This window comes from Molossus molossus, unplaced genomic scaffold (assembly GCF_014108415.1).
Source record: "Molossus molossus isolate mMolMol1 unplaced genomic scaffold, mMolMol1.p scaffold_m16_p_21, whole genome shotgun sequence".
Lineage (NCBI taxonomy): Eukaryota > Metazoa > Chordata > Mammalia > Chiroptera > Molossidae > Molossus > Molossus molossus.
In genome coordinates this window covers 42,708,194-42,734,262 of record NW_023425357.1, presented here as the reverse complement: position 1 = coordinate 42,734,262, position 26,069 = coordinate 42,708,194, and the positions used below count along the sequence as shown (strand labels likewise).

The 26,069-nt window shown below is 53.7% G+C and overlaps 2 protein-coding genes across 44 annotated transcripts in view; both read left to right on the top strand.

Moving 5' to 3' along the window:
• NLRC5 (NLR family CARD domain containing 5) overlaps positions 1-7,291 on the top strand; it is an 85,816-nt gene extending 78,525 nt beyond the window's left edge. For 33 of the 38 annotated variants that reach the window (XM_036276124.1, XM_036276126.1, XM_036276125.1 and 30 more), the window contains 10 exons: positions 526-609; positions 1,449-1,532; positions 1,836-1,919; positions 2,055-2,132; positions 2,801-2,884; positions 2,966-3,037; positions 3,532-3,615; positions 5,021-5,104; positions 5,416-5,499; positions 6,235-7,291. In XM_036276124.1, coding sequence (XP_036132017.1) covers positions 526-609; positions 1,449-1,532; positions 1,836-1,919; positions 2,055-2,132; positions 2,801-2,884; positions 2,966-3,037; positions 3,532-3,615; positions 5,021-5,104; positions 5,416-5,499; positions 6,235-6,346 — 850 coding nt within the window. In that variant the 3' untranslated portion in view covers positions 6,347-7,291. Of the gene's footprint in view, positions 1-382; positions 610-1,448; positions 1,533-1,835; positions 1,920-2,054; positions 2,133-2,800; positions 2,885-2,965; positions 3,038-3,531; positions 3,616-5,020; positions 5,105-5,415; positions 5,500-6,234 lie in introns of those variants that run through there. The other 5 variants (XR_004961203.1, XR_004961202.1, XM_036276106.1 and 2 more) reach the window with 4 other exon arrangements.
• Positions 7,292-17,626: 10,335 nt separating this feature from the next.
• Positions 17,627-26,069, top strand: part of CPNE2 (copine 2) — a 43,178-nt gene continuing 34,735 nt past the window's right edge. For 3 of the 6 annotated variants that reach the window (XM_036274176.1, XM_036274175.1, XM_036274174.1), the window contains exon 1: positions 25,449-25,468. The gene's annotated coding sequence lies outside the window, so the exon portion shown is untranslated. Of the gene's footprint in view, positions 17,824-25,448; positions 25,469-26,069 lie in introns of those variants that run through there. The other 3 variants (XM_036274179.1, XM_036274177.1, XM_036274180.1) reach the window with 3 other exon arrangements.

Genomic DNA, 26,069 nt, shown 5'->3' with positions numbered 1-26,069 from the left:
GCTGGGCTGGCCTGGAGACCCCGGCGCAGGGTGGCAAAGCCTGGCCAGACTAGAACATGTGGCTTCCGCTCCCAGGCCAGCAGGAGCCTGGGAGTCCCTGGGAATCTTTAAAATTTTTTTTTAATTGATTTTAGAAAGAGAGGAAAGGAGAAGGAGAGAGAGAGAGAAACATCGATGAGAGAGAACATCGACTGGCCGCCTCCTGCATGCCCCCAGTGGGGATCAGGTCCACAACCCGGGCATGTGCCCTGACTGGGAATCGAACTGGTGACCTCTTGGTGCGTGGGTCGACGCTCAAGTGCTGGGTCACACCAGCCTGGCCCTGGGAGTCTTTAAGCCGGTCACAGCTCCTCCCTGGGCCTCTGTTTTCTCTCTTGGACAGTGGGTACAGTCCTGCAGTTTTATGACTGGCTTATGGGTTCCCTGATGATTAAAGGCTCTGCAGACCATAGAGTTCCTAGCACAGCACCTGCAAAGACCTTTACTCCTGACAAAGGCTTCTTGGTCTGTTCCTTGCTTCTCCAGCCTGAGTAGGAACAACATTGGTGACAGTGGCTGCTATCACCTTTCCAAGACTCTCAACGCTGCCACCAACTTGGAGGAGCTGAGGTGGGTTGCCTGTCCCTCCCCCGACCCAGGACAGCTTTGGCAGGGGAAGGTGAAAAGCAAGGGGCTCTTTGTGGACCTCCTTCACTGATTAGTGACACTCATCGCCTTCACCCCACACAGCGTAATCCCAGATGTGCAACCTTGGGAGACCCCAGGAGGCTATGAGTGTTAACCGCAGCAAGAGTGCCCAGTTGAGCCTGGCTGGTGTGGCTCAGTGGTTGAGCATCAACCCAGACACCAAGAGGACTCCAGTTTGATCCTTGGTCAGGGCACGTGCCCAGGTTGTGGGCCCAATCCCCAGTGGGGGCATGCAGGAGGCGGCAGTAGATGTTCTCTCTCATCGATGTTTCTGTCTCTCTTCCTCTCTAACATCAGTGAAGAAAAAATTTTTTTTAAAGAATGCCCGGTTGATTGCAAGAGGAGGGGTTCCAAGCAGACCATCTTTTAAAAATATTTTTTTCTTCAGAGAGAGGAAAGGAGGAGAGAGAGAGATAGAAACATCGATGAGAGAGAACATGGATTGGCCACCTCCTACATGCCCCCAGTGGGGATCAGGTCCACAACCTGGGCATGTGCCCTGACCAGGAATCAAGCCAGCGACCTCTTGGTGCATGGGTCAATGCTCAACCACTGAGCCACAGCGGCTGGGCTGGGCAGAACATCTTAAACCCAAGATAAGAGTTTGGTGTCATCACCCAACATAGTGTGAGGGGACTTTATCAGTGTGAGCAAGGCCTTTCTAGACTTCAGCCTCTTCCTGGTCTGGGGTGGTGATGTGGACCAGACGAGAGGGGTGGCCGGCAGGCTGATGCTTCCAGGTCTGCTGTTCTCTCTCCAAGCTTGAGCCACAACCAGATTGGAGACACGGGTGCCCAGCACTTAGCTGCCGTCCTGCCCAGGCTGCCTGTGCTCCGGAAGATAGAGTGAGTGGCCAGCCCAACTGACAGGGACCCTCAGTGGCCACCCCATGGTCTGGGGAGACACAGGCTTCTGCCTCAGGTTGACATTCCTCCCGAAATGTCAGTGCCCAGCCAGCGGGGCTGGGTTACCTCCTGACCTTGCTCACTTCGGAGCCTTCAGCCAGCCCAGCCCTGGCCCCGCTCTGGACCTTTCTGCCTTGTTAGGCTGGGAGGGCGTGTGATGGGGGTGCTGTGTCTTAGGGCCCAGCAGATATGGGGGGTGAGGGAGAGGGGAGTCTGAGGCTCTGATGTCTGCCCCTCCCTCAGCCTCTCAGCGAATGGCATCAGCACAGCAGGGGGAGTATGGCTGGCAGAGTCCCTCGCCCTTTGCAAGAACCTGGAGGAGCTGATGTGAGTGCCCAGATGGGCTGCCCTCTGCCCGTTGTGTCCCCATGGCTCACCTGACCCTTATCTCCCCCAGTAGGCACAGGGCAAGGGTCTGGAGTGGGCCAGCAGTTCTCAGACTCATCCCTTGTCTTCCTCCAGGCTTGGCTGCAATGCCCTGGGGGACCCCACAGCTCTGGAGCTGGCCCGGGGGCTGCCTCCGTACCTGAGAGTCTTGCAGTGAGTGTCCCCGCCTGTGGTGCGTGCAGGGCTAGTGGGAGGGGTTCTCCTGGAGCACTTGGGGGTCAAGGACCCCTTGGTTGGGCTGCCCTGCCTTCCACAAACTGGGGCTGGCTGCCGCCTCTCCCGCCTGCTCCTCCTGCCTGTGATCTGGGGAACCTAGTCCTGGCTCTGCCACAGCCTCTGTGTGCCCTGGCCAAGACCCTGCCCCGCTGAGTCTCAGTTTCCTCATCTACAAAAGAATTACAAGGACCCCCGCTCCGCGTGCCCCTGAGCCCATCTCTGAGGGTGAGCGAGGCGTCAGCCAAGGTGCAGGAGGAGCAGAGCGCCACGCGGTTGGTGTCACTGCAGCCTCACGGCAGCCTGTGGGCCGGGATTCTGCTACATTTCCAGCCGGCAGAATAAGGCAGGGGAGGTGTGGAGAGTTCACCTTGTTAATACACGAAGGAGCCAGGCCTTGAACTTGGGAGCTCAGACTCCAAAGCTAGGGCCCTTGATACCTACCCAGGTCCTTTGTGGATGGGGAGGAGGTTTGGGATGACCAGTATCCAGAGATGTCTGAGGTCTGCCCGTATAGCCTGAGACAAGGCTGTAAGTGGGGGGATCCAGCCCCCTAACCGCCACATCCGGTCCCCCAAGAGTCCCCTCACCCCCACCCCTTTCCCCAGCCTGCGGTTCAACCATCTGGGCCCAGAGGGGGTGCTGAGACTGGGCCAGGCCCTGGACGGATGCCCACATTTGGAAGAGATCAGGTGAGTAGAAGCCCAGTAGCCTGGCAGGGGGCAGGTGGAGGGCCTCTGGGGGCCTCTCACAGGCGCCTCTCTGCCCTGCAGCTTGGCAGAGAACAGCTTGGCTGGACAGGTCCCCCGGTTCTGTCAGGGGCTCCCGCTTCTCAGGCACATAGAGTAAGTAGCCTCCCCTGATTACTGGGGAGCGGGGTAGGGGTCAGCCTTCTCTGAGGGCTGGGGCACCTTTGAAGTGACAGAGGCCTCAGGTCCAGGGGAAGACTGGGACCAAAAGGGGCACATTTCTTCTTTTTTTTTTGTTTTGCTAATCCTCACCTGAGGATATTTTCCCATTGATTTTTATTTATTTATTCTTTAAATTTTTAGATAAAGTGGGAGGGGGAGAGAGAGCCATGGATTGGATGCCTCCCACACAACCCTGAGGGGTGGGGGACCAGGGATCGAACCTGCAACCCAGGTACATGCCTTTGATCAGGAATTGAACCCAAGACCCTTCGGTCCTCAGGCCAACACTCTAACCACTGAGCCACTTTCCTGACTCCCACCTGCCCCCCACTCTGGTCATCTCCCTCCTGCTCAGATTACAGCGGGGGCAGAGGGAGCTGGGAGGTGTCCCCGACTCACACAGCTCCATCTCATCCCTTCTTCCCCAGCCTGGCTTCCTGTGAGATTGACAACCAGGCTGCCAAGCCCCTCGTTGCCAGCTTCGTGCTCTGCCCCGCCCTGGAAGACATCCTGTGAGTGCTGGGGAAGTGGGCGTTTGGGGCGTGACCTGGAACTGGTCTCTTCCTCCCAGATGTTCTCCCATTTCTACTTAAGTTGTGGTTTTTTTCCTTATTGATTTTAGAGAGAGAGGAAGGGAGAGGGAGAGAGATATAAATATCAACGAGAGAGAACATTGATTGGCCGCCTCCTGCATGCCCCCAGTGGGGATCAGGTCCACAACCTGGGCATGTGCCCTGACTGGGAATCCAACTGGCGACCTCTTGGTGTGTGGGTTGATGCTCAACCACTGAGCTACACCAGCCGGACTGCCCTCCCATTTCTAAATAAGGAAGGTCATTCTTGCTCAATCTCCTCTAAGGAAGTTTTAACACTTGAGCTGCAAGTGATGTTGGGCCAGGTCTTTCAGCCTCTCCGTCCTGTTTCCCCACCTGTGGAGTGGCGGGAGGGGAAGCAGACAGACACCTCTAAAGGCTCTGCCCCTGACCTTCCCTGTGGGAGGTGGCTGGATAGGCCACCTCACCTGGCTTGTGGACCCTTGATTTACAGACCACCTTGGTAGTGAGGAATGGCCAAGGTGGCCTTGCCCGCAACCTCCACCTTGGCAATGAGAGGCGCTCCGACCTCGGGGCCTTGCCCACTGCCCAGGGGTAAAGGAGACTGTCAGACAGTCTGGGACCCTGGCTGTGCTGTGGAAGAAAGTGCTGTTTCCTACAGTACAGGTCACAAGTGATTGTACAGTGTCAGGTTTGCATCCTAAAGACTTACTACTTCTCATTACTTTACACTAGAGAGGAAGTCTCAGATCAGTGCTCACTCACCTGTAGCTCCTAACAGGGGTGTGTCTCCCTTTTTAGCCAGCAGGGGGCAGGCCACAGCCTCAGCACCTGAGGAAGGACCTAGATTCCAGTTAGAAGCTGATACTGTTGTTTGCCCTGTGTTTATCCTGGTAGCTACCTTCTATTTAAGGTCCTCAACATGGCTTTTCCGTTGATAGTAGTGATAAATGTTTCCTAAGATTAAATTCTTACAGTTAAAAAAAGGAGGGGTGAGGGAAGCTATTTAAGGAAAAATATAAAACAAATAATACTATGTGGTGCATGGATGTGACAGCGGTCATCACGAGGCACAGCTTGGTGCGAGTGTGGGTCATGACACTATCCGCACACCACGGTGAGCTCTCGGGGCAGCCAGGCCCTGCGCTGTCTGGGTTCGGGGGGGGGGGCAGCTCGGGAATGGGTTTGGGGAGGGGAGAAGGGGCAACCTGTGCCCTGAGAAGTCCTCAGGGGGGTGCACAAGCTCCCATCAGGTACCTCTTGTACCTGCTTGGCACCCCCGCTTGGGCCCCACCAGCCACCTGGTCTTCACCCCTCCACCTCCCTGCTCTCCTGATGCTGACCTTGGACCCCTGCCCTGCAGGCTGTCCTGGAATCTGCTTGGGGACGAGGCGGCTGCTGAACTGGCCCAGGTCCTGCCTCGGATGGACCGGCTGAAGAGAGTGGAGTATGAGCGGCCTGTCCTGGGAGCCAGCAGGGGTGGGGAGGGCACAGGGGACCTACGTCCTGGGGAAGGCCAAGAGGACAGCCCTTCTCCCCAGGGAAGCCCTCGTGGCGTACACACTGCTGTTCTCGTCAAGCCACTGCCCAGCTCAGCGTCCCTGGGTCCAGCCTCCAGTCCTCCTGTCGCACTGTTTATTGGGTTCTCTGAGCAGAGGTGTGGGGAGTCCTCGTCCCCCGGGAAGGGGCACAGGGAAGCTCCCCACCTCAGCTCACGTCATTCTCTGTCTTTCCCCTCCTCTGCTGTGCGCTGGGAAGCCTGGAGAAGAATCGGATTACGGCTTACGGAGCCTGGCTCCTGGCTGAAGGGCTGGCGCAGGGGCCTGGCATCCAAGTCATCCGGTAACGGGCTTGCAGGGGCAGGGATGTGGGCGGGAGACCTCACCAACCCCGACAATGTAAGGGGACGCCCTACAGAAGGAGGCAGGACCCGGGTTGGGAATTATCAAGGAGATTGGACCACTACCAAGGGTTTGGCGGCAAGCAGACCCGGGTCGGATACCAGTTCTGCCGTCGCGGACTGTGTAGCTGATGTCGTTCAGCCTCTCGAACCTCACCTTCCTCATCTATGCAATGGGCATAGTGACGGCATTCATGTCCTCGGAGAGTCGCTGAGGACGGGATGGGGGTACAGCACTGAGCGCACTCCCGGGCCCAGCTTCCCGCAGAGGCACCGGGCACAGCCGGGCGCCGCTCGAGCGCTCGTGTCCAAGGGCCACCACGCACGTGTTAGACTTCTAGTGGGCAGTAGTGACGTTCTTTGTTCTATAAAAATCAGTATATTATGACAGTTTCAGACAATGGAAGTCAAGTGTCTTTAAGAGGGGAGCTTTTTCCTTATTTGGCAGTGTGTCATTTGAGTGGGGACCTGGCTGACATCACTAGCTCTCAGGGAGAAAGACTGAGTGGAAAAAGTCAGGGGGCGGGGTGGGGAACACCGCATCCCTAGGGTGGCCATGCTGGTCTAATAGCTGCCTCTGCACAGCTCTTCCCCTTGGGGCCTCAGTCTCCCCACGTGTCGAAGAGCGGGGGCAGAGGCAGGAGGGTGGGTACTGAGCATCTGTCTGTGTCCCACAGCCTCTGGAATAACCACATTGCCCCCGACGTGGCCCAGCGTCTGCAGAGCCAGGAGCCCCGGCTGGACTTTGCTTTCTTCCCCAACCAGCCACAGGCCCCTTGGGGTACTTGATGGCCACCTCAAGACCCTTTGGATCCAGCCAAATGATGCCAGCTCCCACCGGCCAAGATAGAGGGCTCAAGGAGGGCCTCAGTGGGGCGCCCCTGCAACTGCCCCAGGAAGGAGGGACACATTTGTCCTGCTACAGTCTTCAGGGAGGACTTTTTTGGGAACTAGGAGCCTAGTATGGCCAATAGACTACCGTGTATCACATGAGACATGCATGTCTAGAAGGGACATGTGGTCCAATTGCGGGTGTCATGATGTATGCATGACACAGAAGGTCACATGTGGCAGAGTTCCACGTGACATTCCATGGGTCTTGCAGTGTGGCCTGTGGGTCAGTGTCATGGGTCCTAGCACCATGCATGGCAGGACATATGATTGGTGGTTCACATAAGACATGTGACAAATGTTCATGTCATATAACACGTGGCTGGCCAGATGCCCTCAGGCTGGTCCAAGATCTAATTTATTACTTTAAAAAAACAGGTATGTATTTATAGATTGCATTTCCAGAGCAGCTAAGCCAGAGAATGTCTTCCGTTCAGAACTGGGTGGGGAGAGTATCTAAACACTGAACGGCCCAGTGGCCTGAGGGCCAGGCCCCTGGACCAAGCCGAGGACTTAGCCATGAGTCTTCTGGATGAGTCCCTCCTGCCTCAAGCCTCATTTGCCCATCAATAAACTGGTGACCCCTCCCCTTAAATGCTACCCTACAGCACTATGGTCCCCAGTCCATGGAGAGCCAGCTTGACTTGTAGGATGGAGCCCAGTCTGTCCTGTGTAAGGGACAAAACCAGGTCTAAGGATGCAAGGAGTGGGCACTTCTAAGATAGTCAGGCAAGGCCCGGCCGGGTGGCTCACTGGTTGAGCATCAACCCGTGCACCAAGAGATCGCCAGTTCGATTCCTGGTTGGGGCACATGCCCAGGTTGTGGGCCTGATTCCCAGTGGGGGACATGCAGGAGGCAGCTGATTGATGTTCTCTCTCATCAATGTTTTTCTCTCTCTCTCCCTCGCCCTTTCTCTCTCTGTAAAGTCAATAAAGAAAAAATATTTTTTAAAAAACCAAAGATAGGTAAGGCTGTGGGGCTCCGCCACTACTCAGTGGGATCCAAGTGAGCTCCCAGGGGTTGCGTATGTCTTGTTCCTCCCAAGAGGGCGCAAAGATGGGCCTGCTACACTCTAAGCCAGGTGTGACCAATAAATGTTGATAGTTTCCCAGCCTCCAGTCTGAGTTTGACATGTCTCACCACCTCACTGAAGTCAAGTGGTCCATCTCTGCCCCGGGGCCTGGAGAGCAGAGTAGACCAGAGAGGTGTGCTGGGAGGAGCACTCGCCTGGGAGTCAGGAGATTTGGGGTCAAGTCTGTGCTCTGTCTCTATATGGTCATAGATTGTGGGCAAGTCACCTCCTCTCTCCGGACCTCACCTGCCTCATGACGATGTTATAGAAGCTCAATGTGTTAGAAACTGTCTTTTCTGAATTCATTGTCAATATTTAAAATTGGGAACTTTTACATAAAAATCCAGATTTTCAACTCATCTTCGGGGCTAGTCCAGCATTCTCCCTCGAGAGTGACCTGCTGGGCACACGGCGGACAGGCCCACTGCTCCCCAACGACCCCCTCTCGTTTTCTGCTTGCTTGTTTCTCGCAAGAGCCTGGACACTTCTGGCCTAGTGGGTTTCCACAGGCAGGTGTTACCTTCGAAACACGGCTTTGAAAGTCAGATGGACATAGAATGGACTATGGTGGACCCCAGAACCAGGGGCTATTTCTGTAACATGAGTTTAGTCCCCCGTGCCCAGGACTTTGGGAGGGCTCAGGGAAGCAATGTATGCAAAGTCCCTGGTATGAAGAGGTGGCTCACATACTAGTTCCCTCCCCTTTTAGGGTTCAGTATCATGTAAGATGGAGAGATGCTTGAAATGACAGGAGAACAGCTCCCCCTCCTGGTCACCTGCCTGGGGACCTCAGAAGAGCCTTGAAAAGCTGCAACGCACTGTGTAAAGCAGGCCGGGAAAGTGCAGTTACTGCCGAGCACCACTGGAGGGCAGGCTGGCCCAGATTTCTGAGATAATTTCTTTCGACACTGGACCCAGAAAGAAGTTAGGCTAAAGGTTGTTCCTCCTACCTGGCCTAGGAGCCTGGGATGTCCCAGCCTGATAGTGGCTCACCTGGAAAGTTCAGCCCTGCCCTTTGCCAGCCTCCACATTGTCCTAGATCCCCTGCCAAGAGTGAGGAGAAAGTCCTCTGGCCAAGTGCCCAACACCCATACCCCGCGCAGCGACACCCTTATAGGGTCAGGGCCAGGGCACACCTGGCACCAAGTGAGGCCATCAACCTAGTCATGAAAAAGAGGATGAGCAGATAAAAGATCCAGGAAGTTCACCTGGAAATCTTGAGCCCTAAATTCTGTCTCCCTTTCCCAGGAAATGATGCCAAGGTGACCTTGGCCCTCAGTGTGCTCCTTCATGCCAAGGGGGGTTGTGCTGCCTCCTGTCCTTGCCCAAGACTGGAGTTGAGTCCCTCAAAGCCTGCTGATGCCTTGACTAGGGAAGTCCCGGCTGAGGAAGGAACACAGCACCGAGCGGAAGCTCCAGGCCAGGCGGAAGGCACAGCCTGCAGCAGGCAGAGCTCAGGGACATTCTTTCCATTTGCTGCTTATGCCTTTGATTCCCCTTCTCCTTCTTTCCCTTTAATCGCTGCCCAAGTCCTTAGCTCCAGGAAACTTTCAGCAGCTTCCCTGAAGAGTCTCCAGTATTGTGAGCACTGCAGAGCTGGTCTTGGTGTGCTATCACCCTGTTTGCTTTATTTCATTTATTTATTTTTTAAAATGTTTTTTTTTTTAATCTTTATTGTTGAATGTAGAATGTATTACAGATGTTCCACATTTTTCCCCCATTGACCCCCTCTTCCCCACTCCCGCCCCGCTCCCGCCTTTTCCCACACTATTGTCTGTATCCATTGGTTATACATATAAGCTCTTTGGTTTATTTCTTCCCACCCACCCACCCCCAACCCCTTTCCCTTTGAGGTTTGTCAGTCTAGCAATGAATTTGTACTTCTTTTTTTTTTTTCTTTTTTTTTTTTATGAATTTTTAATTTATTTTTTTGTTACAAATATTTTACCTTTTTACCCCATTGGCACCCCCCACCCCACCCCCCCTCCACCCTGTCCCCGGCTTAGTTGTCCATGTCCATTGGTCATGCACACATGCATATAAGTTCTGTGGTTTATCTCTCCCCCCCGCCCCCATCCCCTCTTCTGAGGGATGTCAGTCTGTGCCCTACTTCCATGTGTCTGGGTCTACTGTATTCCTCAGACTGTTATGTTCATTATATTCCGTATATAAGTGAGATCATGTGGTATTTGTCTTTTTCTGCTTGGCTTCTTTCACTTAGGATAATACTTTCCAGGTCCCTCCATGTCGTCTCAAAGGATAAGAGATCTTTCTTTCTTACTGCTGCATAGTACTCCATTGTGTATATGTACCACAGCTTTTTGATCCATTCGTCTACTGGTGGACACTTGGGCTGTTTCCAGATCTTAGCTATTGTAAATAGTGCTGCTATGAACATGGGGGTACATATATTCTTCCTGATTGGTGTTTCAGGCTTCTTAGGGTATATTCCCAGCAGTGGGAGAATTTGTACTTCTTAACCTCTTCACCTTTTTCACCCATTCCCCCAACCCCCCTCCCATCTGGCAACCAACAAAATGTTCTCTGTATCTATGAGAATGTTTCTGTTCTGCCTGTTCATTTTGTTTGTAGATTCCATTGTTGATAGATATGTATTCATTGCCATTTTGTTTGTTCATATATTTTATCTTTTCCTTCAAAAAGACCCTCCATCATTTCATATAACAACATTTTGGTGGTGATGAACTCCTTTAACTTTTTCTTGTCTGGGAAAGTCTTTATATGGCCATCGATTCTAAATGACAGCTTTGCAGGATAGAGTCATCTTGGTTGTAGGTTCTTGCTTTTCATCACTCTGAATATTTCTTGCCACTCCCTTCTGGCCTGCAAAGTTTCTTTTGAGAAATCAGCTGACAGCCTTATGGGAACTCCCTTGTAGGTAACTAGCTGCCTTTCTCTTGCTGCTTTTAAGATTCTCTCCTTGTCTTGAACCTTTTGCATTTTGTCTTGGTGTGGGCCTCTTGGGGTTCATCTTGTTTGGGACTCTCTGTGCTTCCTGGACTTGTATGTCTGTTTCCTTCACCAAGTTAGGAAAGTTTTCTGCCATTATTGTTTCAAACAGGTTTTTGATTTCTTGTTCTCGCTCTTCTCCTTCTGGCACCCTCAAGATGCGAATGTTGGCACGCTTGAAGTTGTCCCAGAGGCTCCTTACACTATCCTCATTTATTTGGATTCTTTTTTCTTTTTGCTGTTCTGATTGGGCGTTTTTTGCTTCCTTATATTTCAAATCGATGGTTTGCTTCTTGGATTTACGTACTCTACTATTGAATCTGTGTAAATTATTCTTTATTTCAGTTAATGCCTCCTTCAATTCTGAGTGTGCATTGATCATTTCTGACTGGTCCTTTTTTATGCTCTTGAGGCCCTCACTGAGTTCATTGAGCATCCTTATAAGCAGTATTTTGAACTCAGCATCTGTTAGGTTGCTTATCTCCATTTCCTTTAGTTCTTTTCTTGGGGTTTTGTTCTGTTCTTTCATTTGGGACCTGTTTCTCTGTCTCCTCATTTTGGCTACCTCACTGTGTTTGTTTCAGTGTATTACTTAACGAGTGGTATGGGGCTAGCTGAGACCAGATGCTGCTCGTTTGAAAGAATTTAGGAAAAACCTGAAGCAGGATCCAAGACAGGCCAATCCTATGGTTAAGCAACTGGCAACAGCTTGGGTGGGCCTGAAAGTTGGGTGGGGCAGGGCAGGGCGGGGCCTCAGGGAGTCACCAGGGCGAGGCTACCAGTGTGAGCCAGGTTGCTGGAGTCCCAGATATGGCAGCTATCTGCTGCCCCAGGGAAGGGCTCACCAAAGGAACAAAGGCCTCTGACAGCACGTTTGTCCCGGAGAAAGTCCCCTCTCCAGCCCTCGCTCCAGTGCCAAACAGCTCGGTTCTTCCCTGTATGTCTCTGGTGCCCCTTGAGCTGCCTCCCCTGCAAGCTTAGAGGGAGAGAGTCCGATAAGTTCGTGCGCGGGCCCTTTAGGGAGCTGCCTGGGGCTCCAGCTGCCTCAGCCTCCCTGAGCCTCAGTTCCCGCTGGTTTTTCCAGCCAGAAGTGATGGGGATTTTCTTCCTGGCACTGGAACCCTGAGCAGGGCACCTGGTGTGGGACGGGGACCCCTCAGTCCTCAGGGAGGACCTTCCCAACCGAGGTGTCCTCCTGATTTTTATCCGCCACACGTTGGTGTGGGACCAGCCCGTCCGCCTCCGCCCCTCCTACCAGTCTGGATGTGGCTGCTGCTTTAATTTCGTAGTTGTAGGACTTCCATTCAGCTTGATTTCAGGCAGTTTTGAATGATGGTTGTTCTGTAGTTTAGTTGTAACTTTGATGTGGTTGTGGGAGGACGCGATACCGCATTTACCTGTTTTTTTTCTTTATTGACTTTAGAGAAAGAGGAAGGGAGAGGGAGAGGGAGAGAGAGGGACAGAAACATTGATGAGAGAGAACATAGACTGGCCGCCTCCTGCATGGCCCCCACTGGGGATCAGGTCGACAACCTGAGCATGTGCCCTGAGCGGGAATCGAACCTGCAGCTTCTTGGTGCATGGGTCAGCGCTGAACCAGTGAGCCACACCGGCCGGGCTCACACTGTTCATTTTATTAAGAGCCTGCCTCTCCCACCGCCTGGACTATTTTTCTTTCTTTCTTTTTTAAATTTATCTTTATTGTTGAAAGTATTACAGATATTCCCTCTTTCCCCCCATTAACCCCTCCTCCTTGCCCTCCAGCCTTCTCTATGCTGTTTTCTGTGTTCATTGGTTATGCATATATGCATATAAATTCTTTGGTTTATCTCTTCCTGCTTCCCCCCCCCCCTTTGATGTTCCTCAATCTAACAACAAATTTGCACTCCTTAATCCCTTCACCTTTTTCACCCATTCTCCCAACACCCTCTCATCTGGCAACCGTCATAAAGTTCTCTGTATCTATGTATCTGTTTCTGTTCTGCTTGTTCATTTGGTTTGTAGATTCAATTGTTGATAGATCTGTATTTATTACGATTTTAATGTTCATATTTTTTATTTTCTTCTTCACGAAGACCTTTCAACATTTCATATAATACCGGTTTGGTGATGATTAACTCCTTTAGCTTCTCTTGTCTGGGAAGCTCTTTATACGTCCATCGATTCTAAATTATAGCTTTGCAGGATAGAGTAATCTTGATTGTAGGTCCTTGCTTTTCATCACTGAATATTTCTTGCCACTCCCTTCTGGCCAGCAAAGTTTCTTTTGAGCAATCAGCTGACAGTCTTATAGGAGCGCCTGTGTAGGTGACCAACTGCTTTTCTCTTGCTGCTTTTAAGATTTTCTCTTTGTCTTTGATCTTCTGCATTTTAATTATGATGTGTCTTGGTGTGGACCTCTTTGGGTTCATGTTGTTTGGGACTCTCTGTGCTTCCTGGACTTGTATGTCTGTTTTCTTTACCACGTTAGAAAAGTTTCTGTCATTATTTTTTCAAAAGGTTTTTAATTTCTTGCTCTCTCTTTTCTCCTTCTGGCATCCTCATGATGCAAATGTTGGTATGCTTGAGATTGACCCAGAGGCTCCTTACACTGTCCTCATTTTTTTTAAAATTCTTTTTGCTTCTCCAGTTGGGTCTTTTTTGCTTCCTTACATTTCATATTGATGGTTTGAGTCTCAGCTTCACCTACTCTACTGTTGATACCCTGTAAATTATTCTTTATTTCACTTAGTGCATCCTTCATTTTTGACTGGTCCTTTATTATACTCTTGAGGTCCTCACTAAGTTCCTGGAGCATCCTTATAATCAGTGTTTTGAACTCTGCATCTGTTAGATTGCTTATCCCAATTTCATTTAGTTCCTTTCCTGAAGTTTAGTTCTAGTCTTTCATTTGGGACCTGTTTCTTTGTCTCCTCATTTTGGCTGCCTCCCTGTGTTTGTTTCTGTGTATTAGGTAGAGTTACTATGTCTCCTAGTCTTTGTAGGGTGGCCTATTGTAGTAGGTGTCCTGTAGGTTTCGGTGGCACAGCCTCCCTGGTCACCCCAGCTGGACTTTCGATGTGCACCCCCTGTGTGGACTACCCACCCATTTGTTAGAGTTGAGAGAATTTAGGAAAATCTGAAGCAGGAGCCCAAACAGGCCAATCCTATGGTAAAGCCACTGGAAACAGCTTGGGTGGGTCTGAAAGTTGGGTGAGGCAGGGCCTCAAGGAATCACCAGGGTGGGACAAACAGTGTGAGCCAGGTTGCTGGAGTCCCAGGTATGGCTGCTGTCTGCTGCCCCAGGGAAGGGCTCACCAAAGGAACAAAGGCCTCTGACAGCACGTTTGTCCTGGAGGAAACGCCCTCTCCAGTTCTCGCCCAATGCCAAACAATTCAGTTCTTCCTCATGGGTTTCTGGCTCCCTTCAAGCTGCCTCCCCTCTGAGCTTAGAGGGAGTGAGTCCGAGTGAGTCCGTGTGCAGGCCCTTTAAGAGGAGCTGCCTGGGGCTGCAGCAGCCTCAGCCTCCCTGAGCCTCAGTTTTCACTGGTTTTCCAGCCAGAAGTGATGGGGATTCTCTTCCTGGCACTGGAACCCTGAGCGGGGCGCGTGGTGTGGGACGGGGACCCCTCAGTCCTCAGGGAGGACCTTCCCTGCCGAGGTGTCCTCCTGACTTTTATCCGCCACACGTGGGTGTGCGACCAGCCCGTCTGCCTCCGCCCCTCCTACCAGTCTCGATGTGGCTGCTTCTTTAATTCCGTAGTTGTAGGACTTCCATTCAGCTAGATGTCAAGTGGTTCTGAAGGGTGGTTGTGCTGTAGTTTAGTTGTCATTCTGATGTGGTTGTGGGAGGAGACGAGACCGCCTTTACCTATGCCGCCTTCCTGACCAGAAGTCTGGACTGTTTTTCTACCCAACACTGATGGGTCCAGTCTCCCTGCTCCCTTCCTCCCAAAAGTAGGCTGTTTAAATATACACATGAAAACAAATAAAATTCAAAGAAAAGTCGGCCAGTAAGCAGTGCAATCAAAATGGTGCTCCTGTTCCAGCTCGAGTGTTTTCACTAAGAATGAATCGGGCTGCCACATCGCCACCTCTTTCTGCACGGCTACGATAAGCTCACTTTGCCTCTTTGTCGCTTGACCTCCATCCTATATTTTACAGATTGAATGTCTACCTTTCTGATGGGAGTCACTGAATCTCCCTTCCCATCCACAGAGGCCTTAGGTCCTCCTCCCAAGTACACACATCTGAAACCCACTGTCCAATCGTACTTCTCAAACTATCAAATCACACCTACTTAAACTACAATGTACAGCCCAGCCGGTGTGGCTTAGTGGTTGAGCATCAGCCCATGAACCAAGAGGTCACCAGTTTGATTCCTGGTCAGGTCACATGCCCAGGTTGTGAGCCTGATCCCCAATTGGGGGCATGCAGGAGGTGGCCAGTTGATATTCTCACTCATCAATGTTTCTATCTCTCTCTAAATCAATAAAGGAAAAATTTTTAAATAAACTATAATGTGCATTGAATCATCTGGGGACCTTGTTACCATACAGATTCTGGCTCGGCAGGGCTGGGGTGGGGCCTGGGATTCAGTGTTTCTAAAAAGTGCCCCCCCCCTCCAAGTGATGTCTACGCTGCTGGACCACACTTAGTGACTAGAGACTGATGAGTGGACCTCAATCCTGACTGCACATTAGAATCACCGGGAGTTTTTTAAAAGTACCTTTTTTAAAACAGAGTATTCTGAAGGCTCCCTGGGCAAAGCTAAGGTGCAGCCACGGATGGAGACCGACCACCTCCAGGGGGTGCGCTGCTCCTCCAGAGGCTTGGCAAGCCTTTGCACCCACTCCCCTTATTTTGTCCCGAAGTTCCTGGTGACCTGTCCTTCCCAGATGAGGACGCCGAACCTGAGATTATTCCTAACTTTCTCAGAGTCACACAGCTAGGAAGTGGTAGCATCAGGAATCAAATCTGGGTCTTAGAGACTTTTTTCCCCACTTCCCCCCACTCCAGCTTTATTGAAACATAGTTGACATACACACAATAAGTTTAAGGTGTATAGCCTGATTTGATGCACATATATTGTGAAATGATTATCATAATACGTGTAGTTAACGTTCATCTGATATAGACACACACAAAAAGGGAAAAAATGTTTTTTTTTCTTTGAGATGAAAAGTCTTAGGATGTACTCTCTCTTTTTAAGGTGTTTACATTTTATTATTGATTTTTTTAGAGAGAGAGAGAGAAACATCAATGTGAGAAACATCAATCAGCTGTCTCCTGCACGCCCCCTACTGGAAATCCAGCTAGAAACCTGGGCATGTGCCCCAACCGGTAATCGAACCAGCAACCTCTTGGTCTATGAACTGATGCTCAACCACTGAGCCACACCAGCTGGGCAGACCTTTCTATGGCTGAATAATATTCCATTGTATGGATGGACCACGGTTTGTTTATCCATTAATGGATATTTGAGTTGTTTCCACTTTTTGGCTGTGATCATGCTGCAATGAACATTCATGTACAAGTTTTTGTGTGGACGTATGTTTTTATTTCCCTTGGGTAGATACCTAGGAGTGGAGTTGTTGTAACCCTTGGCCTTTACACTCTGTCCCTTTGGCCAGGGATCTTCTTGCCCTTAGGCAGACCCAACTAACTACCTCATGCCCAGGTCTCCCAGCGGAAGCCTCACTGCCCTATGGCTGAGTTGGGTCTTCTGTACCATCCAACCTCCAACCTTTGCACTTTTCATCCGGTAATATGATTTCCTGGGTCATGGTCTTGCCCCTGGGGTGGGAAGGGGGGAGGTGAGCAACTTAAGGGAAGGGACTCTGCTTAGGTTCACCATTGTCCACCTCTGTGCCTGGCCCTCCTGCTTTGGAGCAAGGCAAGGAGAAGGGTTATGAGGGCCAGGTCAATCAGGCAAGGCTTCCTGGAGGAAGTGGGGCTACAGCTGGGTCTACGAACACCTATAAATGGATAGCTCCATAACTGGGCTGAGGGCTTTGAGGACTTTGGGTGGAAGAGAGATGAGGAGAGCTTGGAGAAAGGGAGGATAGATGAGAGGAAGGCGGCCGGCATTGAACAAAGCTCAGAGCCCTGGGGCTTTTAGTGGCCACCCCTCTAAAGCAGCCAAGTGCCTGTGACTCAGATGTGAAGGGAGGTTGCAGGCTGCAGCGTGAGCCTCGGGGTTAACCCTCACCTGCCTGAAATGCAAAACCCATAGCCTAAGGGCTGTGAGTTAACTCTCAGAGCCTCAGGACCAAGAGCTTTGGACTTGGCCTTGAGGTCTGGGGACAACTGTTCCCCCCCCCCCCCCAAGCCTGGTTAAATGAGGCGCGGTTGCCTGAGACACTGAATTGCATATGGGGGGCACATAAATACCTCGGGCTGGCCTGCAGCATGAACGCCCTGCTACAGACGCGGTCTTACACTGATGCCTCTTCTAGGGAAAAGGAGGCCTTCACAGAAGGGTTTTCAGCGCCAGGGTCTCAAGGGCCGCCTAGTAGCCCTCTCGCTGACTAGCTCCAGGCACTGTTCAAACTGTCTTTATCTTATCTTCTTTGTCACAGAAATATGTGTCATCTTGCCAGTCTCTGGTGGCTAGAAAATGCCGAGCTCTTTTACTATTGAAAATAAAAGAAAGAAAACACTCTGCCCAATACGGCCCAGAACCAAGCCCTGCGGTGTATCCCCGAGGGCGCGACGTTGAGCCCATCAGCCCTTGGGGTCGAGGCCGCAGTGGCGCCCTAGGACCCCGCAGGCCCGGGCTGAGCCCACCCCTCGGTCCCCGCGCCCGCGGACCTGAGCGCACGGTTCTCGGAACTCGGAGGTGCCCGCGGCCCCGGCGAGGCGGGCCTGGCGAGGGTGCGAGCAGCAGCGCTCGGATCCGCTGAGTCCCAGCCTGGCACTGTCGGACCCTCGGATTCCGGCCTCGCGTGTTCGGGCCCCCGCGGCGCCGAGAGCCGGAGTGCGGGGCGCGCCCGCCGCGGGCGCCGAACGGTGGCAGCGGGCGGGACAGTGTCCCCGCCACGCCCGTGGGGAGCGCTCACTCCTCCAGGAAGCGCCCGCCTCGTCTCCTCACTTCCCTCCCCACACCGCCCCTCCTCGGCCGGGGGGAGGAGCCCGAGCCGCCGCTGTCGCCCGCCCGCCCGGCCCGGGAGGAGGACCGGACCCCGAGCGGCCGGGAGCGCACGCCAGCTGGCTGCGGCCGCGCGGGCAGTGCCCTGAGCCGTCCCGCGCCCCGGGCCCGGCCGAGCAGGCAGCCCCGGCGATGCCCCGGCGTCCCGGAGCGCGGACAGCGGCAGCCGAGCCGTGAGGGCTGCGGCGCCCCCGGGACCCGCGGTGAGTGGGGCCCGGGAGAGCCAGGGGCGGGCGGGGTGCCTGGCGCGAGTGGTCAAGTTCGGCCGCGGGGCTCGGCTTCTGGCGGGCTGGAAGGAAGCTGGGTCCCGCCTCGGGGAGTGCTGCGGTGCCCCAAGCCCCCGCCGCCGCGCGCACCCGAACTCGGGCTCTTGGGTGACTCAGCTCCGACCCGGCCACTCGGGGGCGCTCCAGCTTCACCCGGACTGCCGAGGGCGGCGGGGAGCAGGCGGAGGGCGGGAGGTGATTGCGCCCTCGGGGGATCTAAGCCCAGCTGTTTTAGGGGCCCTCCCACCCCCGGAGGAGCCTGGAGGCGTCCGGAAGGTGGAGTCCCCGTCACTATCACAGCTGCCGACGACTTGAGGCTGGGCTGGCTCCTGACTGGCGCGGGCCCCTTGTCTCACCTCCATATCCGGCTCCCAACACCCCCACCCCTCCACCCCGGGGAACTGGGAGAGCCCGCTCCCTGCCCCAGGAGGGGGAGCCCAGAGAGGGAGCGGAACTGACAGCTTCCCAGAAGTCGGAGTGTGTTTGCAAACTATTTTTTTTTCCGACGAAGCTGTCTGGCACCTGTGTGTTTGGGGGCGGGAGAGGGGCCTGACACAGAGAGAGAAACGCTCTTTCTTCCTTCCTGTTACCCAACTTCCATCGCTGCGCTGCTTCTCTGAAAATAGAGGGGTGTTAGCTCTTCCCTTGTCTTCCCATGCCACCCTCCAGCCTCCACCTTCCCACCCCATTCCACACGCCCTCCGTTGGAGAAGGGTCTCCTTCAAAGGGGCTGTGATTTACCCAGGATCAGAGGGAGCACTGGAACCTCTGGCTACCTGTGGCCCCCAGCCCTGTTATGTATTGGGGGTAGTGACAAGGGCAAGGGATCTGGGAGAATCAACTGAGTGGCCTTTGGTTTTGTCTGTACCTAGGTTAGTTTTTGCTTGCCTAGGGATGTGGGCTGTCGTGGGTGAGGGGGGCTTTTTCTATTTCTTGGGGCACCTACAGCTTCAGTAATTGGGGGAAGGAGCCCAGTTGTAACCTTCGGGCTGCAGCCTGTCTGTGGCCAGCCCTGATGGGGAGCTTTGGGAGACCTCAGTGTGAACACCTACCCAGCAATGCCTGCCCTCTACCCAGACCCTCCACCCCTCTGAGCTCGCGGTTCTCATCTATAAAATGGGCTAATGGTCCAGGGCCTGTGCTCGGAGGCTGGTAGCAAACAGAAAGGAGAGGCTTAATTGCAATCTCTCTGGCACAGGGCCGAGTGACCCGGTGAGCACTGGCACTGACCCAGGGAGGCAGGCGACATAACTGGCAGGAGTGAAGGAGTCACCCAGGCAGGTTTCTGCACGGAAAGAACCTGGGGCTAAGAATGTGGGCACATGGGTTCTTCTCACCTCCTGCCACTTCCTGTCTGTGTGCCTTGGGCTCCGGGTTTTTCCATCCATAAAATAAGCAAAGTATGACACAACTCCGTTTACAGGGCTGCTGGGAGGCTGGAACCAGGGGCCTGGGGGCAGGTGTTCTGCAAAGTGGGGTGCACTTCATGAATGGCAAATATGGTGTCTCTGGTGGTGTTTCAAGGGAACTTCTTCCCAGAGGCCATGAGAATTAAAAACTCGGACATAAGAAGAGTCAGGGTAGAGCCTGTTTCCATGCCCATGAGGTAGTGAGAACACTGCTCTGTACCGCTATAATCTTCTAGGGTGAGCGTGCATTTCTTTAGAGCCAGTGGTGAGGGTTGAATTCGAATGCATAGGGCTCCCATGCCAGTGCTGTGACTGGCCCATAAGTGCTCAGCACCCCTTAACCGCGAGTGTCATTCTTGGGGATGTTGGTACGCCTGACGTGGGTAACGGCATTTAGGGTTCCTTCTGGCATTTTCTCAGGCCAGCCCACTCCTCCCTCTCCCACCTCCTCCCTGGAGTAAGGAGCTTCAGGATCCAAATGTTTGACTTCTGGGCTGTTCCACGGGCAGGGTCCAGAGTGGGAAGGTGCTGCCAAGCCCAGGAGATCTGCACAGGGGATGGTAATTCCGGTGGGTGTTCCTATTTCCCCTCCTTGGCTGGCCTCACGGCGTGAAGGAGCGACAGAACGTGGAAGAGCATTCTCTAAGAATTCCCTCCCTCCTGTCAGAGCAGGGAGAGTTGTCACCAGGTAAGGTGACCACTGAAAAGCCCTATCTGCCTGATGGGGTCCCTCTCCTCTCTTCTCACCCTTATAGGGGCGGCTGTCAGAGCCAATCAGTTCAGGAGTCCACCCCTCCCCTTTGGAGTCTACGGCCTCAGAGCAAGGGTGGGATCCCCCCTCCTGCCTGGCCCCCTGCAAGACACAGGGTGGACTTCTTGGGAGCTGGGGAGCCAGGTCACCCTGGGACCTTGGCAGGCAGCAACTAGGGAAGGCAGTGATCTTGTCCCACCCCCAGTGACCAGAACAGAGAATTCAGGGTCCCTAGGGGATTTGTGGCTTCTTCCTGTGTCTCCACTGTGCCTGAGGCCAGAGGTGCTTCCTGGCTCTCAGCCCAGTGTCCTGTCTCCTCATCGGCCGCCCGACCTCCACTGCCTGGTGGAGCCGAGTGTGCTGTTCCGTGCCCCGGAGCGCTTCTGCAGTAGCCCTGTCTGCACCTTTTCCTCCATGGTCCCAGGTGAGAGTAGCCGCCCACCCCTCACCCACAACCACATCAACTTGTTTAATTTTTCTTGGGATTAACCACGCTCTACAATCATCTTATTTGTTCATTTGGGTATCAGCTTATTATCTGCCCTCCTTCCCAACGAGTGTTAGCTCCCTGAGCGGGCGAGCACGGTGTGCATCTGGTTCGGGGCTCTTCCCTGCAGATGGGTGCTCGGTACATGCAAGCCGCATGACTGAATCTGCCCTCATTGTAGCCTCCTGTCGAAAGGGTTTGTGAGGTCGAGTGATGGAGTGGGGCAGAATTTGCCCTTTTGGGTCTCTGGAGGGATGCCTGTCTCATGCTGAGTGCTGGGGGTCATCAGAGGCAGTGGACTCACCGATGGAGAAGGGACAAGTGGCCTGGGGACAGGGAAAGGTGTGTGTCTGGAAGAAGGTAGGATCTACCTGGCACTGAACGACTGTGGGTCGGCGGAGGTGGAGGTGGTGGCTGCTGCCCTGGGTGTATCTCCTGTTGTCATTGCCCGCCTATGCAGGGGACAGAGGAATCCTGGGGACAATCACCATTTCCCCTGAAACCAAGTCTCTTAACTCCCCTGACCTCATTTCCTTTAACTAGAAAGTGGGGGTCTTGAGACCAGGCGCTCTCCCCCCTGCTTTTCTCACGGGTTCTGAAGACAGCCGAGAAAGGCCTTGTGAACTGCAGAGGCTGTGCACAGATGCTCCGATTCCTCTTCCGCCCGTGGCTGTGGGTCCCCGCCTTCCGGAAAGTCTTCCCTCATCATGCAGTCATTGGTTGTCACTCATCAAATAACAGCAGCTTCTCTGGGCCAGGGACCGTGCTGAGGGTACAGCTGTGGAGCTCTGAGTGCAGTTGGGGGGACAGAGGAAAAGCAAATGACAGAGGCAGGCAAGCTTCAGATCGGGGGAAAGGTCATAAAGGGAAGGAAGCAGGGTGAAGGGATTGTGATGGAGGCAGTGCATGAGGGTCAGGGAGGCCTCGTGCGCAGGGAAACAGTGGCATTCAAGCTAGGATGTTCACCTATGGCATTGGTCTCTCCTTCATGGCTGTATCTGAGCCCACCTGGTGTCCAGCAGTGGATATGAATGAATGAATGAGGGAGAGAGGAGTGCCTCAGGCAGAGGAAACAGCACATGCAAAGGCCCTGAGGTGGAAACATGCTTAGTGTGTTCCAGGACTCCACTCTCCCCACAAGCCATCTCCTTTGGGGCTCGTGTGTCTCATCAGGAACTGAGGCATGCGGCCTGCCCACTGTGCCCTGGCTGCCTCGTCCCCACGACACAGGAGAAAGTGTATTCAGCTCCCAGCAGATGATGCTGTCCAACCCTTACCTCCTGTTGGGCCCCTGCAATCTTTCTGAGTCACATCCCTGTTGCCCCCTGGGAGGGGAGCAGTGTGCTGGGATTCGGGAAGCCTAGCTGCCTGGTGACAGACACTGGTTTGCCACAGACTAGTAAGTGACGCTGGCCAGTGTATTCGTTTCCCAGGCCTGCTGTAGCAAGTACCACCAACTGGATGGTTTAAAACAGCAGAACTGTCTTCTCTCCTAGTTCGGGAGGTGAGAAGTCCGAAGTCGGTGCTGGCAGAGCCACGTTCCCTCCATGGGCTCTAGGGAAAGGTCGCCACGGGCGTCCTTGACCCGGGCAGCATCACTGCAGTTCGCCTGTTTCTCGTGGCTGTCTTATCTCTGTGTCTTCACTCTGCCCTTTCATAAGGGCATCAGTCATGTTGGATTAAAGGCCCACCCTACCCTGGTATGGCCTCATCTTTACCAATTACATCTGCAGCTCCTGTTTCCAAGTAGGATCACATTCTGAGGTACTGGGGGTTAGGATTTCAACATATCTCTTTTGGGGGACACAGTTCAGTCCCTAACAGGCAGGTGTGACATACCCTTTCTGTGCCTCAGTTCTCGGATCTGTGAAATGGGTCCATTGGCTGGGTTGCAGGGAGACCAGGACCTGAAGAGCAGAAGGTGATGTCTTTGGCCAGAAGGACTTGCCAAGCAGGGGCTGGGTTCCTGGGTGTGGGCCTCTTGCCTGGGGTGCAAGAGAGGCCCCTCCTCACTTCCTGGATGAGAGGGGGCGGCAGGGGCCTCTTCAGTGTAGCCAGCCTGAGAGCAGCACACTGGCGGGGACCATGAACAGAAGGTGGGGAGACCTTTCTGCAGGGGGTGTGAGCAGAGGCTTCCCTGCAGGAAGCCAGAGGGCACTCAGGCGCGTCCAGAGGACTTTCAGGCCCAATTAGCCCAGAGACACTGGGCAGGCGCTTGGGGCTGGGAGCCAGAGGAGCCTAGGAAAGACCGAGATGTTGTAGAGTCCCCAGGGCTGGAAGGAGCTCAAGCCCTTGATGGGCAGGGAGTGGTTGTTTGTTTTTGTTTTTGTTTTTGGTTTGTGTCCCCAGTGGGAACCGAACCAGGGACTCTCTGGTCTGCAGGCCGACGCTCCAACCGCTGAGCCAAACCTTGATGGGCAGGGAAACAGGGGCATAGAGAGGGGAAAAGGCTGGTGAAACTTTACAAAGAGTCGGAAGCCCCTGTCCCCTAGCCCTCCCCATGGTAGTCCCCTGGGTGGGAGTGGGCACCACAGGGTAGGGCCACAGGGCTGTGCCCCAGCCCAGAGGCTGCCCCGCAGCCCTGCTTTGAATGAAGCCAGGATGGAATGACGTTGGCCTGTGGTCACTGTCACCGTGCCTTCCACCCTCCATTAGCTTAGTCCACCCTGAGCCTGGCCAGACCCACCCCAGGTCCCTGAAGTACTTTCCGAATCCCAGAGTCCGTCCACACCCTTTCCCAGCTTCCTTCCTGGGAGGCAGGGGGCAGGGCAGCGCCAGCCCACGTGGTGGGTGAAGGAGCTGAGGTGATGGAGGCCGGGCAGCAGCAGGACTGAACGCAGCGCCCCAGGGAGCCCCTCCTGGGGGAGAGCTTAGTGATTAGAAGGGGCTTCAGAGAAGAGCCTCCCTCTGGGTGTGGTCTGGTGGGAGCTGGGGGCCTTGGGGCCACCCCCTGTAGCCTCCTCTTGGGCTGTCTGTATCTATATTTATCCCCATAATGGCCTGGCTGCCTGTCGGAATACGGTGTCTTCCGAGCGAGCGCAGCAGCTGGTGCCTTAGCCAAGGTGGAGAAGTGATTTGTGTTGAGATGCTGCCCCCCACCTTGATGAGAGCACCAGCCTGCTCTCTGAGGCTGGGCACTGCCTGGCAGGAGCCACCACAACAGGTATGCGGGGAGGGCCCAGGAGTGCGGGCAGCGTGGACTCACCGTCTCCCCAGAGAACCAGGGCTGTGGGAGGTTGGGGTGATGGCGCTGTGGCTGGAGCTGGCATGTGGCTGGAAGGTGGGACCAGGTCAATGTTAAAACCTTTCAGCTCAAGAGATTCCAAGAGCCCATGAATCCCAAATCCCAGAATTCCCAAATTCTGGAATTCTGTGAATCTGTATGCCCAGGCTGCTGTAATTCCAAGATGCCTTGGATCCTTTTCCCTTCCCTCTTCCTCACTCTTAAAAAAAAAAAAAAAAAAATTTTTTTCTTTATTGATTTTTTTAGAGAGAGAGGAAGGGAGAGGGAGAGAGATAGAAACATTGATGAGAGAGAACAACAATTGGCCGCCTCCTGCATGCCCCCCACTGGGGATTGGTCCACAACCTGGGCATGTGCCCTGACTCGAATCGAACTGATGACCTCCGGGTGCATGGGTCCATGCTCATCCACTGAGCCACACCAGCCGGACCTCCTTCCTCACTTTCGGTGAACGTTTGTCGAGCTCCCATTCTTTGCCTCTGTGCTGGGAACAAGAGAGATGAAAATAAGATTCTGTCCCATCTTTAAGCTGAAGCGAGGTGACTTTTCCTAAGCCAGTAGTTACAATATGGTGACAACATAAATGACTGGGGCTCCGGAGGGGCTTTGTAGATAGCCCTGGGTTATTTTTAACATTTTATTAAAGTGTAGCATACACAGCAGAGCAGATTTTCCACATGTGGAACTCAGTGACCGTTCACAAACCCAAACCTCTGCGTGAGCAGCACCCAGACGGGGAAACAGAAACCTCCCTCGGCAGGTCTTCTAGGAGCTGAAGGTTGCTGTGATGGTTAATTTTGTGTGTCTACTTGGCTAGGTGACGGTGACCAGTTGTTTGGTTAAACACCAGTCTGATGTTGCTGTGCAGGTATTTCTCAGATGAGATTAACAGTTAAACCAGTAGACTTTAATTAAAGCAGGTTACCCTCCATTATGTGGGTGGGCCTCATCCAATCAGTTGAAGGCCTTACAAGCAAAGACTAAGGTTTCTCCAAGAAAAAGGACTTCGACATCAAGACTGCAACACAGAAACCCTGCCCAGTTTCCAGGCTGCCTGGCCTGCCCTGTGGATTTCAGAGTTAAGGCCGCCACATCAATAGTCACCTGAATGTCCAGCCTCCCATCCTTGCCCTATACATTACAGACTTGCCCGGCCCCACAATCATGTGACCCATTTTCTGAAAAGAAATCTCTCTCTGTATATATAGATATCCTATTGGTTCTGTTTCCTTGGGAGAACCCTGACTAATACAGCTGCCACTTGTCTTCCTAGAACTTCGCAGCTGGGAAATGGGGTGAAGGAGGTGACTTAGAACTGGACTCACTGAAGCCCTGGCTGGTTTGGCTCAGTAGTAGAGCGTCAGCCTGCGGACCAGTGAGACACGGGTTCGATTCTGGTCAAGGGCACGTACCTCGGTTGTGGTTCGTCCCTGGCCCTGGTCCGGGGTGCAGGAGGCAGCCAGTCGATGTGTCCCTCTCATGTCGATGCCTCTCTCCCAGGCTCTCCTTCTTTCTGCTCCCCACTCTGTCTGAGGATAAATGGAAGAATATCCTCAGGTGAGAATTAAAAAAAAAGAATTGGACTCATTCAAGACATGTTCCAACCCTGCAGGTTCAGCAAACGCAGCCATTGGGGCCAGATTCCAGGCAACAGAGTGTTACCATCAAGGCCAGAGGTTGCGAACTCGGAGGTCTGTGGACATGTGTGTATTTAGCCCCCTGCAGAACCACCGGGGCACTTGTTTAAGCACAGGTGGATAAGCGCCAGTGTGGTGGGGACCCAGGGTGCTGCCTTTGTAACAAGGTCCCAGGAGAGGCTGAGGCTGCCCATCTGGAAACCACACTTGGAGCAGCGAGAACCTAGGGCCACTCCAGAGCCTCTGCTGTCAGTGATCAGACCCCACTGAGCAGGATTTGTGGGAGAGGCCCCAGAGGCCCTGCGTCCTGGAGGCATGGCCCAGGGGCGTAGCACCTTGGAGGGCTTGTGGGTGTGGGTCTGAGCCTGTTACTCCCTCCCTGGCTCCCCGTCCGCCACGTTGGCCTCCCTGCACTGTCTGCCAGCCGAGAAGGGGAGCCTAGAGCCACATTTCTCTATCGGTTTGAACTCCTTGCCCCCTTTACGTGAACCTCACACACCTCCGGAGGTTTTGACCTGTGCCATCCCTCGCACTCCCATTCAGAAGAATCACTGCTAGTAACACAAGCTACCTAGTGTTGTTCTGAGGACTGTACCTCACTTAATCCTCACAATGCTCCCAAGAAAGCACTCTTATTGTTCCCATTTTACAGAGG